This window comes from Lampris incognitus, chromosome 13, assembly GCF_029633865.1.
Source record: "Lampris incognitus isolate fLamInc1 chromosome 13, fLamInc1.hap2, whole genome shotgun sequence".
Classification (NCBI taxonomy): Eukaryota; Metazoa; Chordata; class Actinopteri; order Lampriformes; family Lampridae; genus Lampris; species Lampris incognitus.
Genome location: NC_079223.1, coordinates 45021729 through 45041911, shown reverse-complemented (window position 1 = coordinate 45041911; position 20183 = coordinate 45021729). Strand labels below are relative to the sequence as shown.

General features: G+C 49.3%; 1 protein-coding gene across 1 annotated transcript in view; it reads left to right on the top strand.

The window, feature by feature from the left end:
* Positions 1-19551, top strand: part of LOC130122560 (vinculin-like) — a 57196-nt gene extending 37645 nt beyond the window's left edge. Inside the window, exons 12-24 of the mRNA XM_056291491.1 lie at positions 636-826; positions 3741-3767; positions 4704-4903; positions 5167-5295; positions 7188-7337; positions 7452-7560; positions 9721-10023; positions 11787-11911; positions 12815-13000; positions 16205-16381; positions 17676-17879; positions 19210-19314; positions 19405-19551. Of these exons, the coding sequence (XP_056147466.1) occupies positions 636-826; positions 3741-3767; positions 4704-4903; positions 5167-5295; positions 7188-7337; positions 7452-7560; positions 9721-10023; positions 11787-11911; positions 12815-13000; positions 16205-16381; positions 17676-17879; positions 19210-19314; positions 19405-19551 (2053 nt within the window). The remainder of the gene's footprint in view (positions 1-635; positions 827-3740; positions 3768-4703; positions 4904-5166; positions 5296-7187; positions 7338-7451; positions 7561-9720; positions 10024-11786; positions 11912-12814; positions 13001-16204; positions 16382-17675; positions 17880-19209; positions 19315-19404) is intronic.
* The last annotated feature ends 632 nt before the right edge of the window (positions 19552-20183 follow it).

Below are 20183 nucleotides of genomic sequence, written 5' to 3'. Positions count from 1 at the left end.
GAAATTGTCCAAAAACGAAGACCGTTTTGCAGCCAACAGACACGACAAGAAAAAAAGCAAAACTAACATTGATTTCGATTATACTAACTGAGGCAACACTGACTTCTAGCTGCACAGAGATTGAATTGGAAAAGCTTGGGACTGTCTGGGTATCCAGAGGGTTGTTTTGGGGTTCATGGCAGATTGATAGCAGAGATTGTTTGGATGTAAAAAATGCAGAAATTGAACGGACACATGGTAGGACTATCTGTCCAAGGCCATGGCAATATTATGTGTTCTTTCTTTTTCTTTTAAAGCTTACTACAAATTTCCCTGGACTATTAAAACAAATCTTTTACCCTTTCACGATGCTGTTAGTTTTTACCCCCCCCCCCCCACACACACACAAAAGTACCTTTATCACCATGTGTAAAAACGGGTACCATCATAGCTTCCTTTCTGAAATTTTCCAGTTGATTCTCAAAGGGCATAGCAATAAGAGGGTGACCTTTCAGTTGTCTGGTGAAAAGGGCAGAACAATCTGGAAAGATATTGGTGAGGATTTTTCTGGGTTTGTGATGCCTTCGATGGTCTGATGGGCTGATGTCTACACCATGATTTGCGTGTCCTTTCCTCACTTTGTATCTGCTCCTCAGGGGTAAAGGTGACAGTCCGGAGGCCCGTGCCTTGGCCAAGCAGATCGGGGCAGCGCTGCTGACCCTGCAGTCCAAAACTAACCGGGCCGTTGCCAACATGAGACCGGCCAAGCCCGCCGTCACGCTCGAGGGGAAGATGGAACAAGCACTCCGCTGGGTCAACAACCCTGGCGTGGACGACAGAGGAGTGGGTAAGTGGGCTCAAGTCATCCCCCTGCTTGGGACACCACACAAGGGTTGGGTTGTCACGGAATGAATACAAGCGGCAGCGTTAGCCAGAATACAGAAACGGCGTTAACTGGATTCAAGTTATGTTTCCAAGCATCACTTTATCAAGTTTGAAGAGAAAACTTGTAGAATACATCCGTCCTAATCGTTCTCGGCGCTACAGGTGCAACAATGTGTGCAAGTTTCGTTCGCTGCTGAGCGAGATCACACAGGAAAATTGAAAACCAGAATCAAGGAAATTGTTAAAAAGGAGGTTTAGGCGCGCCTGGGTAGCGTAGCGGTCTGTTCCGTTGCCTACCAATACGGGGATCTCCGGTTTGAATCCCCGTGTTACCTCCGGCTTGGTCGGGTGTCCCTACACACACAATTGGCCGTGTCTGCGGGTGGGACGCCAGATATGGGTACGTATCCTGGTCACTGCACTAGCGCCCCCTCTGGTCAGTCGGGTTGCCTGTTCGGGGGGGAGGGGGAACTGGGTAGAATAGTGTGATCCTCCCACGTGCTACGTCCCCCTGGTGAAACTCCTCACTGTCAGGTGAAAAGAAGCATCTGGCGACTCCACATGTATCGGAGGAGATGGGGTAGTCTGCAGCCCTCCCCGGATCGGCAGAGGGGGTGGAGCAGTGACCGGGACGGCTCGGAAGAGTGGGGTAATGGGCCAAGTACAACTGGGGAGAAAAGGGGGGGGGGCTTAGGCTGCAGTGTGCAACTCGGCAACAATAAAACGCATGAAAAACATCTAATTTGTCACAGTATAGTAGGTTTACTCTCTGCATTGTTGTTCATGTAGTGCGTTCGTGCATATATGTGTCTGTGCACAGTTCCAGTGTAACATTTACACTTCGCTGTCATGGCCTATTTCTTATTAATGCAACATAATTACAGCAATGACGAGTTGAGGTCAACTGAAAATGCCCCCACAGTGAAATTTATATGCCCTGGTGGCAACCCTGTCCCTAATTAAAAGTAATGATACAATCTTAAAAAACTGTGAACCATTTTAAAAGCGGCATGTGCACGTTTCCTCCTGTGTGCGCCACACATGGGAACAGCGGAGCCGTAATTGTCAGATGGTCGACACAAATTGAGATAATGGCATGGCGATAACAAACAATAAGGAGTCAGAATCAGAAACACTTTGGGGTCCCAGCCCACAGCGGTGCAACACAAAGACAAAAACACATACCCAAAAACAACAAGAACGCATATATCCAAACTAACACATGTATCCAAGCTAAACAAAAAAATTCACTATCCAGGAGAACAAAGTCCATGACTGTCAGAACTGCCGGTCTGCCTGGGCTAGCAGTTAGCTTAGCCTGCCCTGCTTCCACGTCCTGTCAGACCGCCCTCGGTATTTCCTCTTCAGACGCAGCTCCGGTCAGGGTCGTGGTCCTTCGGCCCACAGGGCGCAGCAGACCGACCTCTCCCAGCCGGTCCAACGCCAGCTCTCTCAGCCAGACACCTTCGACACACCTTCCCGCACGCCACACGACGACACGAAAAGCCTTGAATTGTCGAGGCTAAGCGAGGCCGCTGCCAGACCGCTTTCTCTGTTATCGGAACTGCCGGTCTGCATGGGCTAGCAATTAGCTTAGCCTGCCTCACTTCTGCATCCTGTCAGACCGCCCTCGGTGTTTCCTCCTCGGACGCAGCTCCGGGAAGGGCCGTGGTCCCTGGGCCCACAGGACGCAGCAGACCAGGCTCTCCCAGCCGATCCAGCACCAGCTCTCCCAGCCATCGAACGAAGGCAAACTTAGACGCGGGCATAGACAAAGACACTGCATGGATGGTACTGGGTGAGGCCGCCGCAAACGGGAATTCATGCCGCCATCTTCCCACACCGGTATTGGGTGAGGCCGCTGCCAACGTGAATTTGCGCCGCCACCTCCCCACACCAGAAGCGGAACAATAGGAACAGGCAACAATGTGACATAAATTTGAACAAGTTGCTGTTTTTGAGTGTCGTCACAGAATACATTACTGATTACATTTAGGACAGTAAGTAAATGTTCCCACCTTCCCTGCCCCGTGGTGAAAGTCTGATTGAATGTGAGAACATATAGGGTACCATCTAAGAGTCCTGGTGCCTACATCAGCTTGGCTGTTCTGAGGGGCTTGAGGGCATTGGTGGGTTTGCAGTGGGAGAAGACTTTAAGCAGCGAGCATCTCAGTGCCTGCATCGTCAATAAAACCGGCATTGACCAAACCTGCCCACTGCGCCGGCGGTGAAGAAAGATGCTATTTCCTCAGATACCTGCAGTCCAGATGAACTGATTCAACTTTCTGTGGCCTCCTCCGAAGGACGGCATCTCCTACAGCACAGTGTCCCCGTCACTGCACTAGGGCATTGGGATTTTTTTCATTTTTTTTAGACCAGAGGGAAGACTGCCCCCTACCGGCCCACCAACACCATTTCCAACAGCAGCTACTCATTTTCGTGGGAGGTCTACCATCCAAGTAGAAGCCAAGCCCACACCTGCTTAGCTTCTGTCCTGCAGGGTACCAGGGTACGTGTTAGTGTGGCTGCTGGGAGGTGGTGCTGAATAATGATAATAACAATCTGTTACCTAAAATGTCTCATAAAGTGAGGTCTGAAATATCTGGAGGAGCTGTATTTGAAAACTACATTTGGTTTGATGCTATACTTTACATTAACATACAGGTTAATGTGATGAACCTCAGTTGGATTCATAAATATGGTATTTTTTTTAATTTTCCATATTGCCCAACACTACATACGCTGCTTACTGGCTTGCTAAGCTAACTCACACAGGGTGCATGTTAAACTGTGCTCTGTCCCTGTTGCTGTATGTCTGCTTTGTTGTCTGACTGTTTCCTTTTCTGGTTGTCTCTCATGCGTTTCGACTGGAGCAGAATGTGAGAGAATACAGTGGCACACAGGTACCCCATTAACACCGTCTCTATGCTTTTAATATACAATAATACAATACAACCAAGTTGCTGTCTGTGTATCGTACAGTATTACTACATGTCTCATTTACTCGTACAACATTACTCATTCACTCTTTTACTCACTCGTACATTTACTCACACAAGGGATGTACCCAACACAGAAAGTATCTTCTCACATGGCATCCATGTAGCGTAGCGGTCTATTCCGTTGCCTACCAACACGGCGATCGCCGGTTCGAATCCCCGTGTTACCTCCAGCTTGGTCGGACGTCCCTACAGACACAATCGGCCGTGTCTGCGGGTGGGAAGCCATATGTGGGTATGTGTCCTGGTCGCTGCACTAGCGCCTCCTCTGGTCGGTCGGGGTGCCTGTTCAGGGGGGAGAGGGAACTGGGGGGAATAGCGTGATCCTTCCCACGTGCTACATCCCCCTGGTGAAACTCCTCACTGTCAGGTGAAAAGAAGCGGCTGGCGACTCCACATGAATCAGAGGAGACGTGGTAGTCTGCAGCCCTCCCTGGATCGGCAGAGGGGGTGGAGCAGCGACCGGGACGGCTCGGAAGAGGGGGGTAATTGGACAAGTACAATTGCGGGAAAGGGGGGAAAATCCAAAAAAAAGAAAAAGAAAAAAGTATCTTCTCACTTCCATCAATACTTATTTTTTCATTCTCATTATTATCATTATTTCATTTGTCGTTCTCTATTCTCGAGGTTTGTGTAAAGACACAATAGACCGGCAGCAGTGCTTACCGTAGACCAACGTATCACAGCAGCTGAGGCACGTTAAGTCAAGTCCTGTTGTACTGCTGAAACCTGCAGCCCTGCTTCACACCGCGCCATGAACGGGGACAAGGACGAGGCTTGATATTGCGCCACTAAGCGTGAAATGAGCAGGAATGAACTTTGACCTGTGTCTCTCCCCAGGTCAGGCAGCAATCAGAGGAATGGTGGGGGAGGGAAGGAGGCTGGCGGGAGGCCTCGTCGGGCCGTACAGACAGGATCTGATTGGACGCTGTGACCGGACAGAGGCGCTAATGACTTCCCTGGCGGACATGGCGGGGAGGGGGGAGGCCGAGGCACCTCACGCACGAGCCACGGCGTCACAGCTGCAGGACTGCCTCAAGGTGGAAGAACAGGCCATACACTCTCACACTCACACACACACACACGTGTATGTAATATATATATATATATACACCATCCCCTGTTCTTTTTGGCAAACTCCCAAAGTCCATTCAGTTATTGATACAGGCTACCACCTAGTGGACTAATGTGGTATAGCACTCTTCAGGGACAATTCTGCAGCTGTTCCATTCACTAACTAGCATTTCTATAGCAGCCTATTGTCTCAGTAGTCTCATGGTTCGTCTCTAATGCTTCCGTGCAGGTTCTGAGGGGAAATATGCAAGAGGTGATGACCCAGGAGGTGTCTGATGTCTTCAGTGACACCACCACCCCTATCAAATTGCTGGCTGTGGCTGCAACTGCTCCCCCTGATGCTCCCAACAGGCAGGAGGTCAGTAATGCACAGTAACCTGTAGGCTTTGCTATGCAGTCGTCATTTCAATCAAAACTAACAGCCGTCTGTTTTCATGACAAACCCAGTTAGCAGAGGTGTGGACTTGAGTCACGTGACTTGAACTTGAGTCAGACTCAAGTCGCAAATTTGATACTTTAGCCTTGACAAAACTGAAAAATTCTTGCAACTCGACTTTGACCTTAACATCAGTGACTCATGACTTCACTCGGACTTGAGCCTTTTGACTTGACTCAATACCTTCTCCAAACCCAAAGACCAAAAGTGCTTTCAAAAAGTGTGTGGCCAGGGCGTCCAGGTGGCGTGGCGGACTATTCTGTTGCCTACCAACATGAGGATCGCCGGTTCGAATCCCCGTGTTACCTCCGGCTTGGTCGGGCGCCCCTGCAGACACAATTGGCCGTGTCTGCGGGTGGGAAGTCAGATGTGGGTATGTGTCCTGGTCGCTGCACTAGCGCCTCCTCTGGTCGGTCGAGGCGCCTGTTCAGGGGGGAGGGGGAACTGGGGGGGAACAGCGTGATCCTCCCGCGTGCTACGTCCCCCTGGTGAAACTCTTCACTGTCAGGTGAAAAGAAGCAGCTGGCGGACTCCACATGTATGGGAGGAGGTATGTGGTGGTCTGCAAGCCCTCCTCGGATCGGCAGAAGGGGAGGAGCAGCGACTGAGACTGCTCGCAAGAGTGGGGTAACTGGCCAAGTACAATTGGGGAGAAAAAAAGGGGGGAGTGTGTGGCCAACCGGTAATAAATAAAAAACATTCATGATTTGCATAAAGTCAGTATACCAAATTACTGTGCTGCTGAAATTTTGAAACGGCACTAAATTCGACGAGTGCGTAATGACTTGTTTTAAGACTTGAAACTGTCCCAGCCGCCCCCACGCCCTCCCAGGACACGCCCTCTTCGTCCCAGTCTCCCTTATCTTGGCCACGCCCCCTGCCCTAGTTTCTCTCTCCTGTGTGTGTGTGTGTATGTGCTTCAGGATTGGAGGCAGGTGTGCGGCAGGCGGAGCAGAGGTCCACCACCGGCATCTCATCAACTGCCATCCACCCTACTCCTTATACACCCAGCCTGCCGCATCCACCTTGCAGATTGTAGTCAGTCATGTGTGTCCAGCCTTGAACCTTTCCTTGTTTCCTAGTCTATCGGTTCTCTGTTCCTGTAGTCCCGTCTGCTCCGTCCAGCCCCTGCCCCCAGTCCGGTCTGGCTCCGTGCAGCCTCACTTGTCTTCCTGCTTCCAGGTTTGGTCGAGGTCCCCCTCCTCTGTGCACTCTTGCCCTGGACCCGGTGTTCCCTGTCGGCTCCTTGTCTTGTCTGGCATTAAAGGACTTGTTTTACTGAAACCTTGCCTCGAGTCTGTGTGTGTCTGCAGACTGGGTTTGGCCTTGCAGCCCCAGTGAACAGATACTCCAGGTGTAGGACTTGGGACTTATAAAAAATCTTGACTTGGTGCTTGACTTGACACTTGACTTGAGTCCCAAGACTTGACTTGACTTGTGACTTGGAAAACAATGACTCCATTCCACCTCTGCCAGTTGGTGTAGTAGAGGGTAAAAATGAGTTTCTCCCCCTTTTTTAAGGGCTGACAAGTATCTTCAGTACAGAAATTCATAGTCGACGAGAGAAATGTGTATTTCAGCGGGGAAAACGCATAAATGAATACTTTTCTGAAAATATTGGTCAATGATTAGTTGCCTAATGTTAATTGACAATGTCATAATTTACCCACCTTTTTATTTACTGCTGCAGCTCTGGAAAGCCGTAACAGTGTGTGTGTACAGGAGATGACAGCCCGATAGGTGTTGGTTATATCGCCGTGTGTCAGTATATGTAGTTTTCAGGGTGATAATAACTGTGTTAATTGGCGCTGCAGGTTTTCGAGGAGCGGGCGGGGAACTTCGAGGCCCACGCTGGCCGTTTGGGGGCAACGGCAGAGAAGGCGGCAGCGGTGGGAACGGCCAATAAGGGCACAGTGGAGGGAATACACGCTGCGGTGAAACACGCCAGGGAGCTCACGCCACAGGTGCTGCCGTTGGTCTGGGTGTCCTCACCACTTCATTATCTGTCGTCTAGTTTGCATGATGGCGCAGGTTCATAAAACTGACACGGAGTGATAACTTGCCCTCCAAACGTCTAGGTGACATCTGCGGCTCGGATCCTGCTGAAGAATCCCGGGAACCAGGCAGCGTACGAACACTTCGACACCATGAAGAACCAGTGGATAGACAACGTGGAGAGACTGACCGGTAAGAGTTTGGCTCGAGTGCCACTTGGCACTGATGGCAAGTTCAGTGCTTCATTATCCCACAAGGGACGTTTTTCTTGCAGCAAACTACAATTTCACATAACCAGCACAAATCACAGTCAAATAAAAGCAAAAACCGGTAAAAGGGTAAAACAGTGTGATGACAAGGTTGAATGCGGAGTGGATGGACTGAAGATCACAGTGGAAGACACACAAGAGAATAGATGCACAAAAAGTGCTTGGTGCAGAAAATCAAACGAGGGCATATAACGGTGTCGCTTGTTTTGTGTGGACAGTTCTGTGTATCTTAAAGGTGCTATATGTGAGGTATACAACAGTAAAGTAGCAGCAAGCAACTACTACTACTGTAAAGAGATAGTGGAGTAATGGCGTCCTGAGCAGAGAATGGCGTCACACGCCCTCTGTGTGTGTTGTAATCCGAGTTTCTCTGTTCTTTGTTTTGGAAGACGGTCCGGCCACATCTGCATCACATGTGCATGTTAGTGCATGTGTGGTAGCTAGCGTTAGCAGGATGGCTAGCAAGCTAATACTTATGTTACATGGATTTAGGTCACTCGGCAGATCGGAGACATAGCTGAATATGTTGTTACTACTACCACTACTACTACTACCTTCAGCTGCTCCCGTTAGGGGGCGCCACAGTGGCTCATCCATTTCCATCTCTTCCTGTCCTCTGCATCTTCCTCTGTCACACCAGCCACCTGCATGACCTCCCTCACCACATCCATAAACCTCCTCTTTGGCCTTCCTCTTCTCCTCTTCCCTGGCAGCTCCATATTCAGCATCCTTCTCCCAATATACCCAGCATCTCTCCTCCACACATGTCCAAACCATCTCAATCTTGTCTCTCTTGCTTTGTCTCCAAACCGTCCAACCTGAGCTGCCCCTCTAATATACTGTCCTTCTTCGTCACTCCCAGTGAAAATCTTAGCATCTTCAACTCTGCCACCTCCAGCTCCTCGTCCTGTCTTTTCATCGGTGTCACTGTCTCCAAACCATACAACATAGCTGGTCTCACCACCATCTTGTAAACCTTCCCTTTAACTCTTGCTGGTACCCTTCTGTCGCAAATCACTCCTGACACTCTTCTCCACCCACTCCACCCTGCCTGCACTCTCTTCTTCACCCCCTGTTACTTTGAATAGTTGACCCTAAGTATTTAAACTCATCCACCTTCGTCACCTCCACTCCTTGCATCCTGACCATTCCACTGTCCTCCCTCTCATTCACACATAGGTATTCCGTCTTGCTCCCACTGACATTCATTCCTCTTCTCTCCAGTGCATACCTCCACCTCTCCAGGCTCTCCTGCACCTGCACCCTACTCTCGCTACAGATCACAATGTCATCCGCGAACATCATCGTCCATGGAGACTCCTGCCTGATCTTGTCCATCAACCTGTCCATCACCATTGCAAACCAGAAAGGGCTCAGAGCCAATCCTTTATCACCTCCACCTTGAACCCATCTGTCATTCCAACCGCACACCTCACCACTGTTGCACTTCCCTCATACATATCCTGTACCACTCCTACATACTTCTCTGCAATTCCCGACTTCCTCATACAATACCACACCTCCTCTCTCAGCACCCTGTCTTATGCTTCCTCTAAATCTACAAAGACACAATGAACTCCTTCTGGCCTTCTCTATACTTCTCCATCAACATTCTCAAAGCAAACATCACATCTGTGGTGCTCTTTCCTGGCATGAAACCATACTGCTGCTGCTCGCTGATCATCACCTCTCCTCTTAACCTAGCTTCTATTACTCTTTCCCATATCTTCATGCTGTGGCTGATCAACTTTATACCTCTGTAGATGCTACAGTTCTGCACATCGCCCCTACTCTGGAAAATCGGTACCAGCTAAATGTTACTAATGTTAGAAAAATAACTCTAGACTGTAAGAATCAATCTTCCAACCAACGACATAATAGCCAAGAAGACGAAGGGAGGGGGGAGGTTTGTTTTGTTTTGGTCCAAGATGCTGGTGCTGAATGTTGCATATAGCACCTTTTAATTGTGTTAGTGCATGTATCTTGAAAAGAAGCTGTGGGTAACCCCAAGACAGTCTATAGAGATGTTGATGTTATCATTTGTGTGTGTGTGTGTGCGTCGTACTCACGTGTGTGCTATCAGGTCTCGTGGATGAGGCTATAGACACCAAGTCTCTGCTGGACGCGTCTGAGGAGGCCATCAAGAAAGACATCGACAAATGCCGCGTTGCCATGGCGAATGTCCAACCCCAGATGCTTGTTGCCGGGGCAACGAGCATAGCTAGACGAGCCAACCGGGTCCTCCTGGTGGCCAAGAGGGAAGTGGAGAACTCGGAGGATCCGCGGTTCCGTGATAGCGTTAAACATGCCTCAGACGTCCTGTCACACACCATCTCACCCATGGTGATGGACGCCAAGGCGGTGGCTGGCAACATACAGGATAAAGGTAAACAACTGAACTACGCACACCGTGTCTCTGTGCATGCTCAATAATCCAGGAAAGAAAGTCAAAGAAAGGTGAATCAGTTCAGTCAGTGATGCTCAGGAGTGATGTTCATCTCATAGTACAGTACAGGGTTCTGGTGCGGTCTGAACTTTTTTAATCTCCAGGTTTGAAAAGTTATTGGAATTGCCAGAAAAATGTGATTTATTATTGAGAAAAAAAAGTAGTTTGCAGAATCAGTTTTTTTTTTAGATATCAATAGTAATAATGATGATAGAAAATAATAATAAGAATAGTATTAATAATAATGAAATAACTTTATTTGTATAGCAGTTTTTTAACCAAATTATATAGAGATGGAAATAGATTAACATTACATTACTGTTATTTAGCCGACGCTTTTATCCAAAGCGACTTACAATAAGTGCATTTAACGTAGAAAATCGGCTCATAATACAACTCACTGTTGTTATGGGTATTTGTAAAAAATAGCACCTGGTATTGACAGAACACATGTGTGAATTGTTGATCACAATCAAAATTAATTTCTATCTGTAACATTGTCTTTTAAAATGACATTTATCTGAAAAGTGTTAATTTCGACCCGGTTCCTCTCTACTTGTTTTGCTGCTATTCAACAATAGACCCAAGTCCATGTCTCAAATGAAATGCTACTTGTTTTGCTGCAATTCAGCAGTAAAGCACACCTTTTGGAACAATTTGTCTGTTTATTTAGTAGCTTACACCCAGACGCTACTCGGCTAAGATGCAATAGGCTATACCTTGTAATCAGTGTATTATACTGGGCTAACAGCCCAAAAATGAAATAGTGCAACACTGCACAATTTGCCATAACCTAGGCTAAATTTGAAGGTTGCCACTGCACACCTCTTACAGAGACTTTCAGGGAAACATGGGCTTTGCATCGGGCAATACCCATGGTTTCGGCATAGCTTGATTTGTGGGCAGGCCCCCACCTTAGTATTCTATTCAAATGTCAAGTTTTCCCATATTTTTGAGCATAAAATACAGCTCCATTACCTGTGTTGTTTATTTCATACAGCCTTTTTTTGCTCATCTTTATCAAGGATGCCAATAATCTTGACCGTAACGGTAAATCTAGTGATTGCGTCTGAGGTCCGAATATTAACAGGCAATTTATTCCAAAGTAAAGGAGCTCCATAAGAGAAGGCTCTGCCACCTGCAAGCAAGACCGAGACTTTGTTAGCCGATTTTTATGATCCCCCCCCCCTCCCCCGCATACTAAATGAGTTAATTACTGAAAATGATAAAGGCATCTCTGGTAAAGCACTAGATTTGAAGAGTGCCTTTGCATGATTGCATGTTGGCGACCACAATTTTACAGATTTGCCGATTAAATCAATGAATGCCGAGCGTCACCTCTGGAGGAAACCAAGCACCACTCATCACCTGGCCAATACCGTCCCTACGGTGAAGCATGGTGGCGGCAGCATCATGCTGTGGGGATGTCTTTCAGTGGCAGGGAGTGGGAGACTAGTCAGGATGGAGGCTAAGATGAACTGAGCAAAGTACAGAGAGACCCTTGATGAAAACCTGCCCCAGAGCCCTCATTAACACTACAGCATGTAGCACAAATTGACCTTTGCAGACCCCAGGACTGTCCCCTGTTGCTGTTAGGGAAAAGTTATGTACCTCCTAGTCTGGAGGACGTCTGGACAGGTTTGAGTTTTAAGATGGAAAATAGGCAAGAGCCTTGATTGTCACCTCTCTCCCCCCTCTCGCAGCTCTTCAGAAGGCCTATCTGGACTCCTGTCTGAGGATCCTGGCTGCGGTGGGAAAGGTCCGAGAAGCCTTCCAGCCTCAGGAGCCGGACTTCCCCCCTCCGCCCCCTGATCTGGATCAGCTCCACGTACGTATGCAGTTCATTGATTTAGTTGCTAAAACATTAACTGTTGACGTGCGTTTGATGCCCCGTGGTCCATACGAGCGGTAAACACCTTCAGGTGCCATCATTTTTACTTGTAACTGTGTTCCACATTGCCGTTTGCAAACATTGTAACATCCTCTGCATAGAAAAGTCAAGCGACACATCCGGGTGGCGTAGCGGTCTGTTCCGTTGCCTACCAACACGGGATCGGCGGTTCGAATCCCTGCGTTACCTCCGGCTTGGTCGGGCGTCCCTACACACACAATTGGCCGTGTCTGCAGGTGGGAAGCCGGATGTGGGTATGTGTCCTGGTCGCTGCACTAGCGCCTCCTCTGGTCGGTCAGGACACCTGTTCGGGGGGGGGGGGGAATAGCGTCATCCTCCCACACGCTACGTCCCCCTGGTGAAACTCCTCACTGTCACCGACCTCGCTGTCGGGTGAAAAGTAGCGGTTGGCGACTCCACGTGTATCGGAGGAGGCATGTGGTAGTCGACAGAGGGGGGTGGAGCAGCGATCGGAGCGGCTCAGAGAGCAGGGTGATTGGCCGGATACAGTTGGGGAGAAAGGGGGGGTGGGGGGAGTCAAGCGATGACAGCCATCAGTCCCTGCATCATATGTCAGTCAGTCTCTTTGAAGGAGGAGAAAAAAGTTCCATTTCTCGAACTGAGTAAAGGCGGGGTTGGAGCGGAGAGCCCCATAATTACTCAGGCCCATAATCACATGATCACATGATCACATGACATGATCAGGTTTGATCACGCTTACATCACAGGAAGGAAAAAACAGCATTTCTTTAGTTCCTCAATGATCTAATGTATCTTCAGTGATACACAGTGTGTGTGTGTGTGTGTGTGTGTGTGTGTGTGTGCGTGTGATCTTGCCAGGTCACTGATGAGCAGGCTCCACCAAAGCCCCCTCTGCCAGAGGGAGAGGTCCCTCCTCCTCGCCCACCTCCTCCAGAGGAGAAAGATGAGGAGTTCCCCGAGCAGAAGGTGGGAGAGGTCCTCAGTGAGCCCATGATGGTGGCGGCCAGACAACTCCACGACGAGGCCCGCAAGTGGTCCAGCAAGGTCAGTACACACAGTCACGTGGAGAGAGAGAGCACTCGTTGTTGACCTGTGACGCACATGTGGGGTGGGGTGGGGTGGCGTATGAGCTAGCTGGTTTCCCCGGTTGTGTGTGTGTGTGTGTGTGTGTTGAACACATGAAAATGTTAGTCACAGTTTGTGGTCTCTACTAGAAGTCCAGGACATTTCATGTTTTGCTGTATTTGTGTGGTGACAACATCCTGCGTTTGTTACAGTCCCACGTAGACGTCATCTAATAACGTCATCTTTCTTGACACTGTGGCGTCCCTGAAATGTGGAGGTCAGTGGCTGGAGTCCAGTTTCTGCAGGAAACTGTCATGCGGCAGAGGTGTCTGCATGCAGGGTCACTAATGGAGTCATACACACACACACACATGCACATGCACACACACAGTCCTGATAAATGGAAGCGAGCCCAGCGCTAACCACGGCGGCACAGTGGTTAGCGCAGTCGCCTCCCAGCAAGAAGGTCCTGGCTTCGAACCCCGGGGTCGTCCAACCTTGGGGGTCGTCCCAGGTCGTCCTCTGTGTGGAGTTTGCATATTCTCCCCGTGTCTGTGGTGGGGTTTCTCCAGGTGCTGCAGTTTCCCCCACCATCAAAAAGACATACATGTTAGGGTTAATACTCCCGTCTGTGGCCCCTGACCGAGGCGTGGCAACAAGAACTGAAGGTGGTCCCCGGGCGCTGCATGGCGGCTCCCCACTGCTGCTAGCTAAACAGCTAGGGTGGGTTACATGCAGAGAGGAATTTCTCCACGGGGATTAATAAAGTATATCAAAATCAGAATATATATATATATATAGTATATATATTAGGGCTGTTGGAACGAATTTCTATTTTGTGAATATATTTTGATCATTAAAAATATGAATACTATTCGAATGCTAGAAGTTGATAAATAGCTTTTATTCAAGCCTGGACTTGACCTGGACTTTCTGAGAGTTCATTGTCTTTCTAGACGGTTTGAGTGGTTGGACTGCCCTCTAGTGGACAGAATGTACTTAATAACCACATTCTGATACTGTAGACATTGACTAAGCCTGTAATAAGGCTAAATTAGATCTTTAAAAAATTAGAATATTAAAGATAATAATGCATAGACATTCGAATGTGATTATATAGGAAGATTGACAGCCGTAATGTATATAAAGGTAATGTGTGGAGAGAGGCGTGTGCATGCACAGAGATGAAACGGAGGTCTGCAGAACTCGCCGTGTGTGTTGTCGCTGTACGAGTTGTCCATGTCAGTGTTTGTGTTGTGTGTTTTTGTGGAAGGATATGCAGAGCCCTGATATTCCGCAAACACAACATTTATAGGTTCCCTTTCTCGTTTCCTCATAACCCGTCTCGTGAAATCATCGGGGGTCTGAGAGTTCATCGGAACGAAGACAGAAAAAAAATGTTATCCAACAATAGACAGCAGCCGGTCTCGCTACCCTCAGGATAATTATGTTTTTTTTTTTTTACAACCTGGGTCTTATTTTTGTAGTTTTTGCCATTTACCTGTGGTAGTTACTGGAATATGGACGGGTCATCCTGCAAGTTGAACTATTAAGGAGCTCAGCGATGCAAAGGAGCATCGATGATACTGGACATTTCACGTAATATCTTAACATTCACTTTGATGGCGTCCGCGGTGGTGTAGCGGTCTAAGCATCGGCTTTGTGTCGATGCAGTTGCCCACCGGGGACCGGGGTTCGCACCCCGGTCTCGTCAGATCCGACTATGGCCGGACTCGATGAAGCAGCAATCATTGGCAACGCTGTCTTCGGGAAGGGGGCGGAGTCGGCTTGTGTTCGTCACGTGAATGCGTCTCTGTGTGTGTCGGAAAAAGCAGTGGTTCGGCCTGGAGTCGCCTTGTCACGAAAGTGGGGAGGCGTCTCCTTCGAGACTGCCGGCCGGAGAGATGCAGTTGGCGAACGCATGCAGTATGAGGGGGGGGGGGTTTGAATTAAAATAGGGATCGATTGGCCACTAAATTGGGAGAAAAAAGGGAAAAATCAGAAATAAATTATTAGAAACATTCACTTTGATTTTTAACTTCCAGAAACCTGGTTTAGCTAACAATACCTGGTTTAGCTAACAATACCTGGTTTAGCTAACGATACCTGGTTTAGCTAACGATACCTGGTTTAGCTAATAATACCTGGTTTAGCTAACAATACCTGGTTTAGCTAATAATACCTGGTTTAGCTAATAATACCTGGTTTAGCTAATAATACCTGGTTTAAGTTGGACTTGTGGAAACACGTCTGACACTGGGCGTGTTAAATGATGTCATCACCCACATCCATTATGCAAACTGCTTTATCCTGCTCTCAGGGTGGCGGGGACGCTGGAGCCTACCCCAGCAGTCATTGGGTGGCAGGCGGGGGGGGACACCCTGGACAGGCCGCCAGTCCATCACAGGGCCCACACACACACACACCCATTCACACCTAGGGACAATCTAGTACGGCCGATTCACCTGACCTACATGTCTTTGGACTGTGGGAGGAAACCGGAGCCCCCGGAGGAAAAAACCCCATGCAGACACGGGGAGAACATGCAAACTCCACACAGCAGACAACCCGGGATGACCCACCAAGGTTGGACTACCCCAAGGCTCGAACCCAGGACCTTCTTGCTGTGAGGCGACTGCGCTAACCACTGCGCCATCTTGCCGCCCTAACCCATATCCACATTGACAAAAACTACAATAATAAGACCCCGGTTTGAGACAAAAAACAGAACAAAAAAAACAGTATTATCCTTCAAGTCTAGATGCTAGACCCCCCACATAACCAGGCAGGAGACCACTCAGGTTCCAGATGTGCTTTGTTGGATTGCACAGATGCTTTACAAACTGCTGATCAACCAGATATATTATCGCCTTGCTACCTGTCCAACCCCAACGCCCCCCCCACACTCCTATTGAGACCACCCTTCACCTCCCCTCTACCTGCTCCTTCGTGTCACCTGTCTCCTCTCGTGCCTCCTGTAGATCTCCTGTCCTCTGTTCTTCCACCCAGTGCTTCTCATGCTGTACTAAACGCCTCCTTTTCCCATGCTCCTTTTCCCCTTCCCCCTCCTGCTGCCTTTCCCCTTCCTTTCCACCCTCTGCTTCTCTCCCCTCCCATCTTCTTCCCAATCCCTCCCTCCCTCCTCCTCCTCCTCCTACTCCGCCACCTATGCCTCCTGCCCAGCCTGATGAGGAGGAGGCAGTAGAGGAGAGGGAGGTAGATGATGAAGATGAGTTTACTGATGGTGAGGATGACTATGAGCCAGAACTGCTGATGATGCCCTCCAACCAGCCTGTCAATCAACCCATTTTGGCCGCTGCCCAGTCGCTGCACCAGGAGGCGCGCAAGTGGTCCAGCAAGGTCTGCGCACATACCGTACATGCACACGTACCGTACATGCACATGTACTATACATGTACACATGCTGTACATGTACACATGCTGTACATACGTGTTGTACATTGTAAACAAATAGCACACACGTACTGCACACACGTACTGTATATGCACATTAGCACACATATACTGCACAAACACATGTACTGTACTGTAAAAGTACATGTACTGTACACGCACATATACCAGACATACCCACATACCGTACAAACACTTATACAGTACACCTGGGTCAAACAGTATTTTCAAATTGGTGTGTTTGTACGTGTGTGGAGTACTTCAAAAATAGTGTCTGACCCAGATTTGGTACACACACCACACACACACACACGGAGATCGTTTCTCCTCAAGGAGGCTTTGGCCCGACACGAAAACAGTGTCTGGCCTTGACTTGCACCGTTGCTGTGGGAATGTCCAGCTCTGCATCCGCGGTAACCACGGAAACCTCCAACCAACCATCTGTGGCTGCTGATGCGCTGTTTTGCTGCTGCATCACATTCAGATTCTCAGTGCTGGCTAACGGCTATGCTGATGTCATGCTAAAGTTGTACTAAGGGGTCTTAGGGTGGTCAGAAGGGCACGTTTGAGTCGTCATACCTTCCACTGGTACCGGCTACACAAGCCTCTCCCTTACGCTCACGATCAGGTTGGATGGTCTGAAGGAGGTGTCACTCGATGTCAAGCCAGTCTGTAAAGCCATGGATGACACTTTCCCAAAGGCTTCTGGGTGATGTAGTTGACGTTAGATTGCCTGCTTGCCTGTTACTGTCACCTGCTTCTGCTTAGTCTAAGGACGTCTGCTGCTCACCTCTGTCCGCACCACCTCACGGGGACTAACCACAAGAGACACTGAGACTCAGCCTGCCGCCGTTCGTGATGCGAGGGACACGGCGAGGGCTGGGTCGGTCGGGGCTCTGGGAAGCGTGTCCCTCATAAAAGGATAACTAGGACGTTCATTTCACTCAGGGCTGCAAACTAACGGTCCCCCTTCTCTTCAGCTGGAGGAGGAATGTGAACTAACTTGCATGTACAACGCATGCGGCTAACTGTAAGACACGTTGATGACGTGCCGTCACACAGCCTGTTTTGCGTTAGTCACTAAAATCGATTGCTACAAAATACAAAAAAAAACCCAAAACAAGCATTTGAATGCCATTGGACGACAGAGAGCAGTCTTCCTCCCATTTGTCCATTTACACAACTCTTTTAACGGTGCCCTCCATCTCTCCCTCCATCGCTTCTCACCGTTCTTTCATAGGGCAACGACATCATAGCGGCAGCCAAGCGCATGGCTCTGCTGATGGCCGAGATGTCTCGACTGGTGCGCGGCGGCAGCGGGAACAAGCGGGCGCTGATCCAGTGCGCCAAGGACATCGCCAAGGCCTCCGACGAGGTGACCAGGCTGGCTAAAGAGGTGGCCAAGCAGTGCACGGACAGACGCATCAGAACCAACCTGCTGCAGGTAATGTCATGCACACATGCACACACATCTGATAGGTTTTGTGCCGAGAGGGGCTTTTGTTACAAACAGATGAAAAATACATGGATTCAGTTTCCCCGTGTTAGAGAGTGTAATGTGTATGTAAAGCCTGCAGGGGCTTTACTGTGATTTGGGGCTCTACAAGGGAATCTGACTTCTCGTCTCATCATCAGCCGCTTCTCCGGGGTCGGGTCGCGGGGGCAGCAAGCTAAGTAGGACTCTCCAGACGTCCCTCTCCCCAGCAACGCCCTCCAGCTCCTCCTGGGGGATCCCAAGACATTCCCAGGCCAGATTGGACATGTAGTCCCTCCAGCGAGTTCTGGGTCTACCCCGGGGTCTCCTCCCAGTTGGACGTGCCCGGACAACCTCCAAAGGAAGACGTCCAGGAGGCATCCTAACCAGATGCCCGAACCATCTCAACTGGCTTCTTCTGACGCGAAGGAGCAGCGGTTCTACTCTGAGCTCCCTCCTGATGTCCGAGCTCCTCACCCTATCTCTAAGGCTGAGCCCAGACATCCTACGGAGGAAACTAATGTCAGCCGCTTGTATCCTCGATGTCACCCATTCAATCACTACCCAAAGCTCATGACCATAGGTGAGGGTTGGAATGAAGACTGACTGGTAAATTGAGAGCTTTGCCTTCCAGCTCAGCTCCCTCTTCACCACAACGGTCCGGTACAACGTCCGCATTACTGCTGATGCTGCACCAGTCCACCTGTCAATCTCCCGCTCCATCCTACCCTCACTCATGAACAAGACCCAGAGATACTTGAACTCCTTCACTTGAGGCAGCAACTCATGCCCGACCCAGAGGGAGCAATCCACCATTTTCTGGTAGAGAACCACGGCCTCAGACTTGGAGGTGCTGACTCTCATCCCGGCCATTTCACACCCAGCTGCAAACCGCCCCAGTGCGCGCTGGAGGTCACGTTCTGATGAAGCCAACAAAACCACATCATCTGCGAAGAACAGAGATGCGATTCTGAGGTTCCCAAAACGGACACACTCCTCAACCTTGGCTGCACCTTGAGATGATACTGTCCATAAATATCACAAACAGAATCGGAGACAAGGGACAACCTTGGCGGAATCCGACACCCACCGAAAACGTGTTTGACTTTGTGCCGAGAATGCGGACACAGCTCTCACTCTGGTTATACAAGGACCTTGTAGTATATCTGTGACTCTGACTTGAGGAAAAAAAAAAGACAAAACCGAACATTTGACTTCACATCCAGTTAGCGGAATAGCCTCATGTGTCCCACACATGCGATGTTCGAATAACACTCCGCACATTTGTTTCTCGTCCCAGGTGTGTGAACGAATCCCTACCATCAGCACCCAGCTTAAGATCCTCTCCACGGTGAAAGCCACCATGCTGGGACGGACAAACATCAGCGAGGAGGAATCGGAGCAGGTACGCACGCACAAACCAAACACGCCTTCTTTCCTGAACCTTGGCCTGCCTCGCTTCCTTGTTGCTTTATTCAGCCGTCTCCGTTCCCAGGCCACAGACATGCTGGTCCACAACGCCCAGAACCTCATGCAGTCGGTGAAGGAGACGGTAAGAGAGGCAGAGGCGGCGTCCATCAAGATCCGCACAGACGCAGGGTTCACCCTGCGCTGGGTCCGCAAGACCCCCTGGTACCAATAAACAAGTCAGGACAGCGAAACTGGTCGAGCTCCCAAACTGGCACCGACAACAACACTGGTTTAAAAACAAAAAGTAGGTAGCACACAAAATATCCCCGTGTTCGGATCATGTACACGGTACGTTACAAGTGCTCACACGCGCCTTTTCCAGGGGGGAAAGCCCACTCGGTGTGGGTGATTCTGTCCATCCTTCACTCCATGGTGGGTGGGTGTGGTATCAGGGACTACGTCACGCAGTACCAGGCCGCAAGGAATCCTCCGACCTGCCGGCACGAATCCAACGCCCTTTATCCGTAACAGTTTTTAATATATATTTTTGGCATATCTTGGGCTACGAGAAGGTTTATCCAAATCCCAGGTATATATATATATTTTTTTGCATGGAAAGGTTTTCTATTTTCTAAAGGTGAATTGTGACAGTAATATATTGACTGCGAGAAGACATTTTGCGTGTGGTCAAGTTGTCAGTTGAGTTTCTTATGTATATATTTATTTGTTCTCTCGTCAGCCATGAGCTTTACTCCGTGGATTTCGCTAGAAGAACGTGTAGCCCCCCCCGGCTGACGTCATGTTTACTTAATATCAACCAATGAGGATGGGTCGGGGGAACGAAAGGTGATACGTCACACGGTA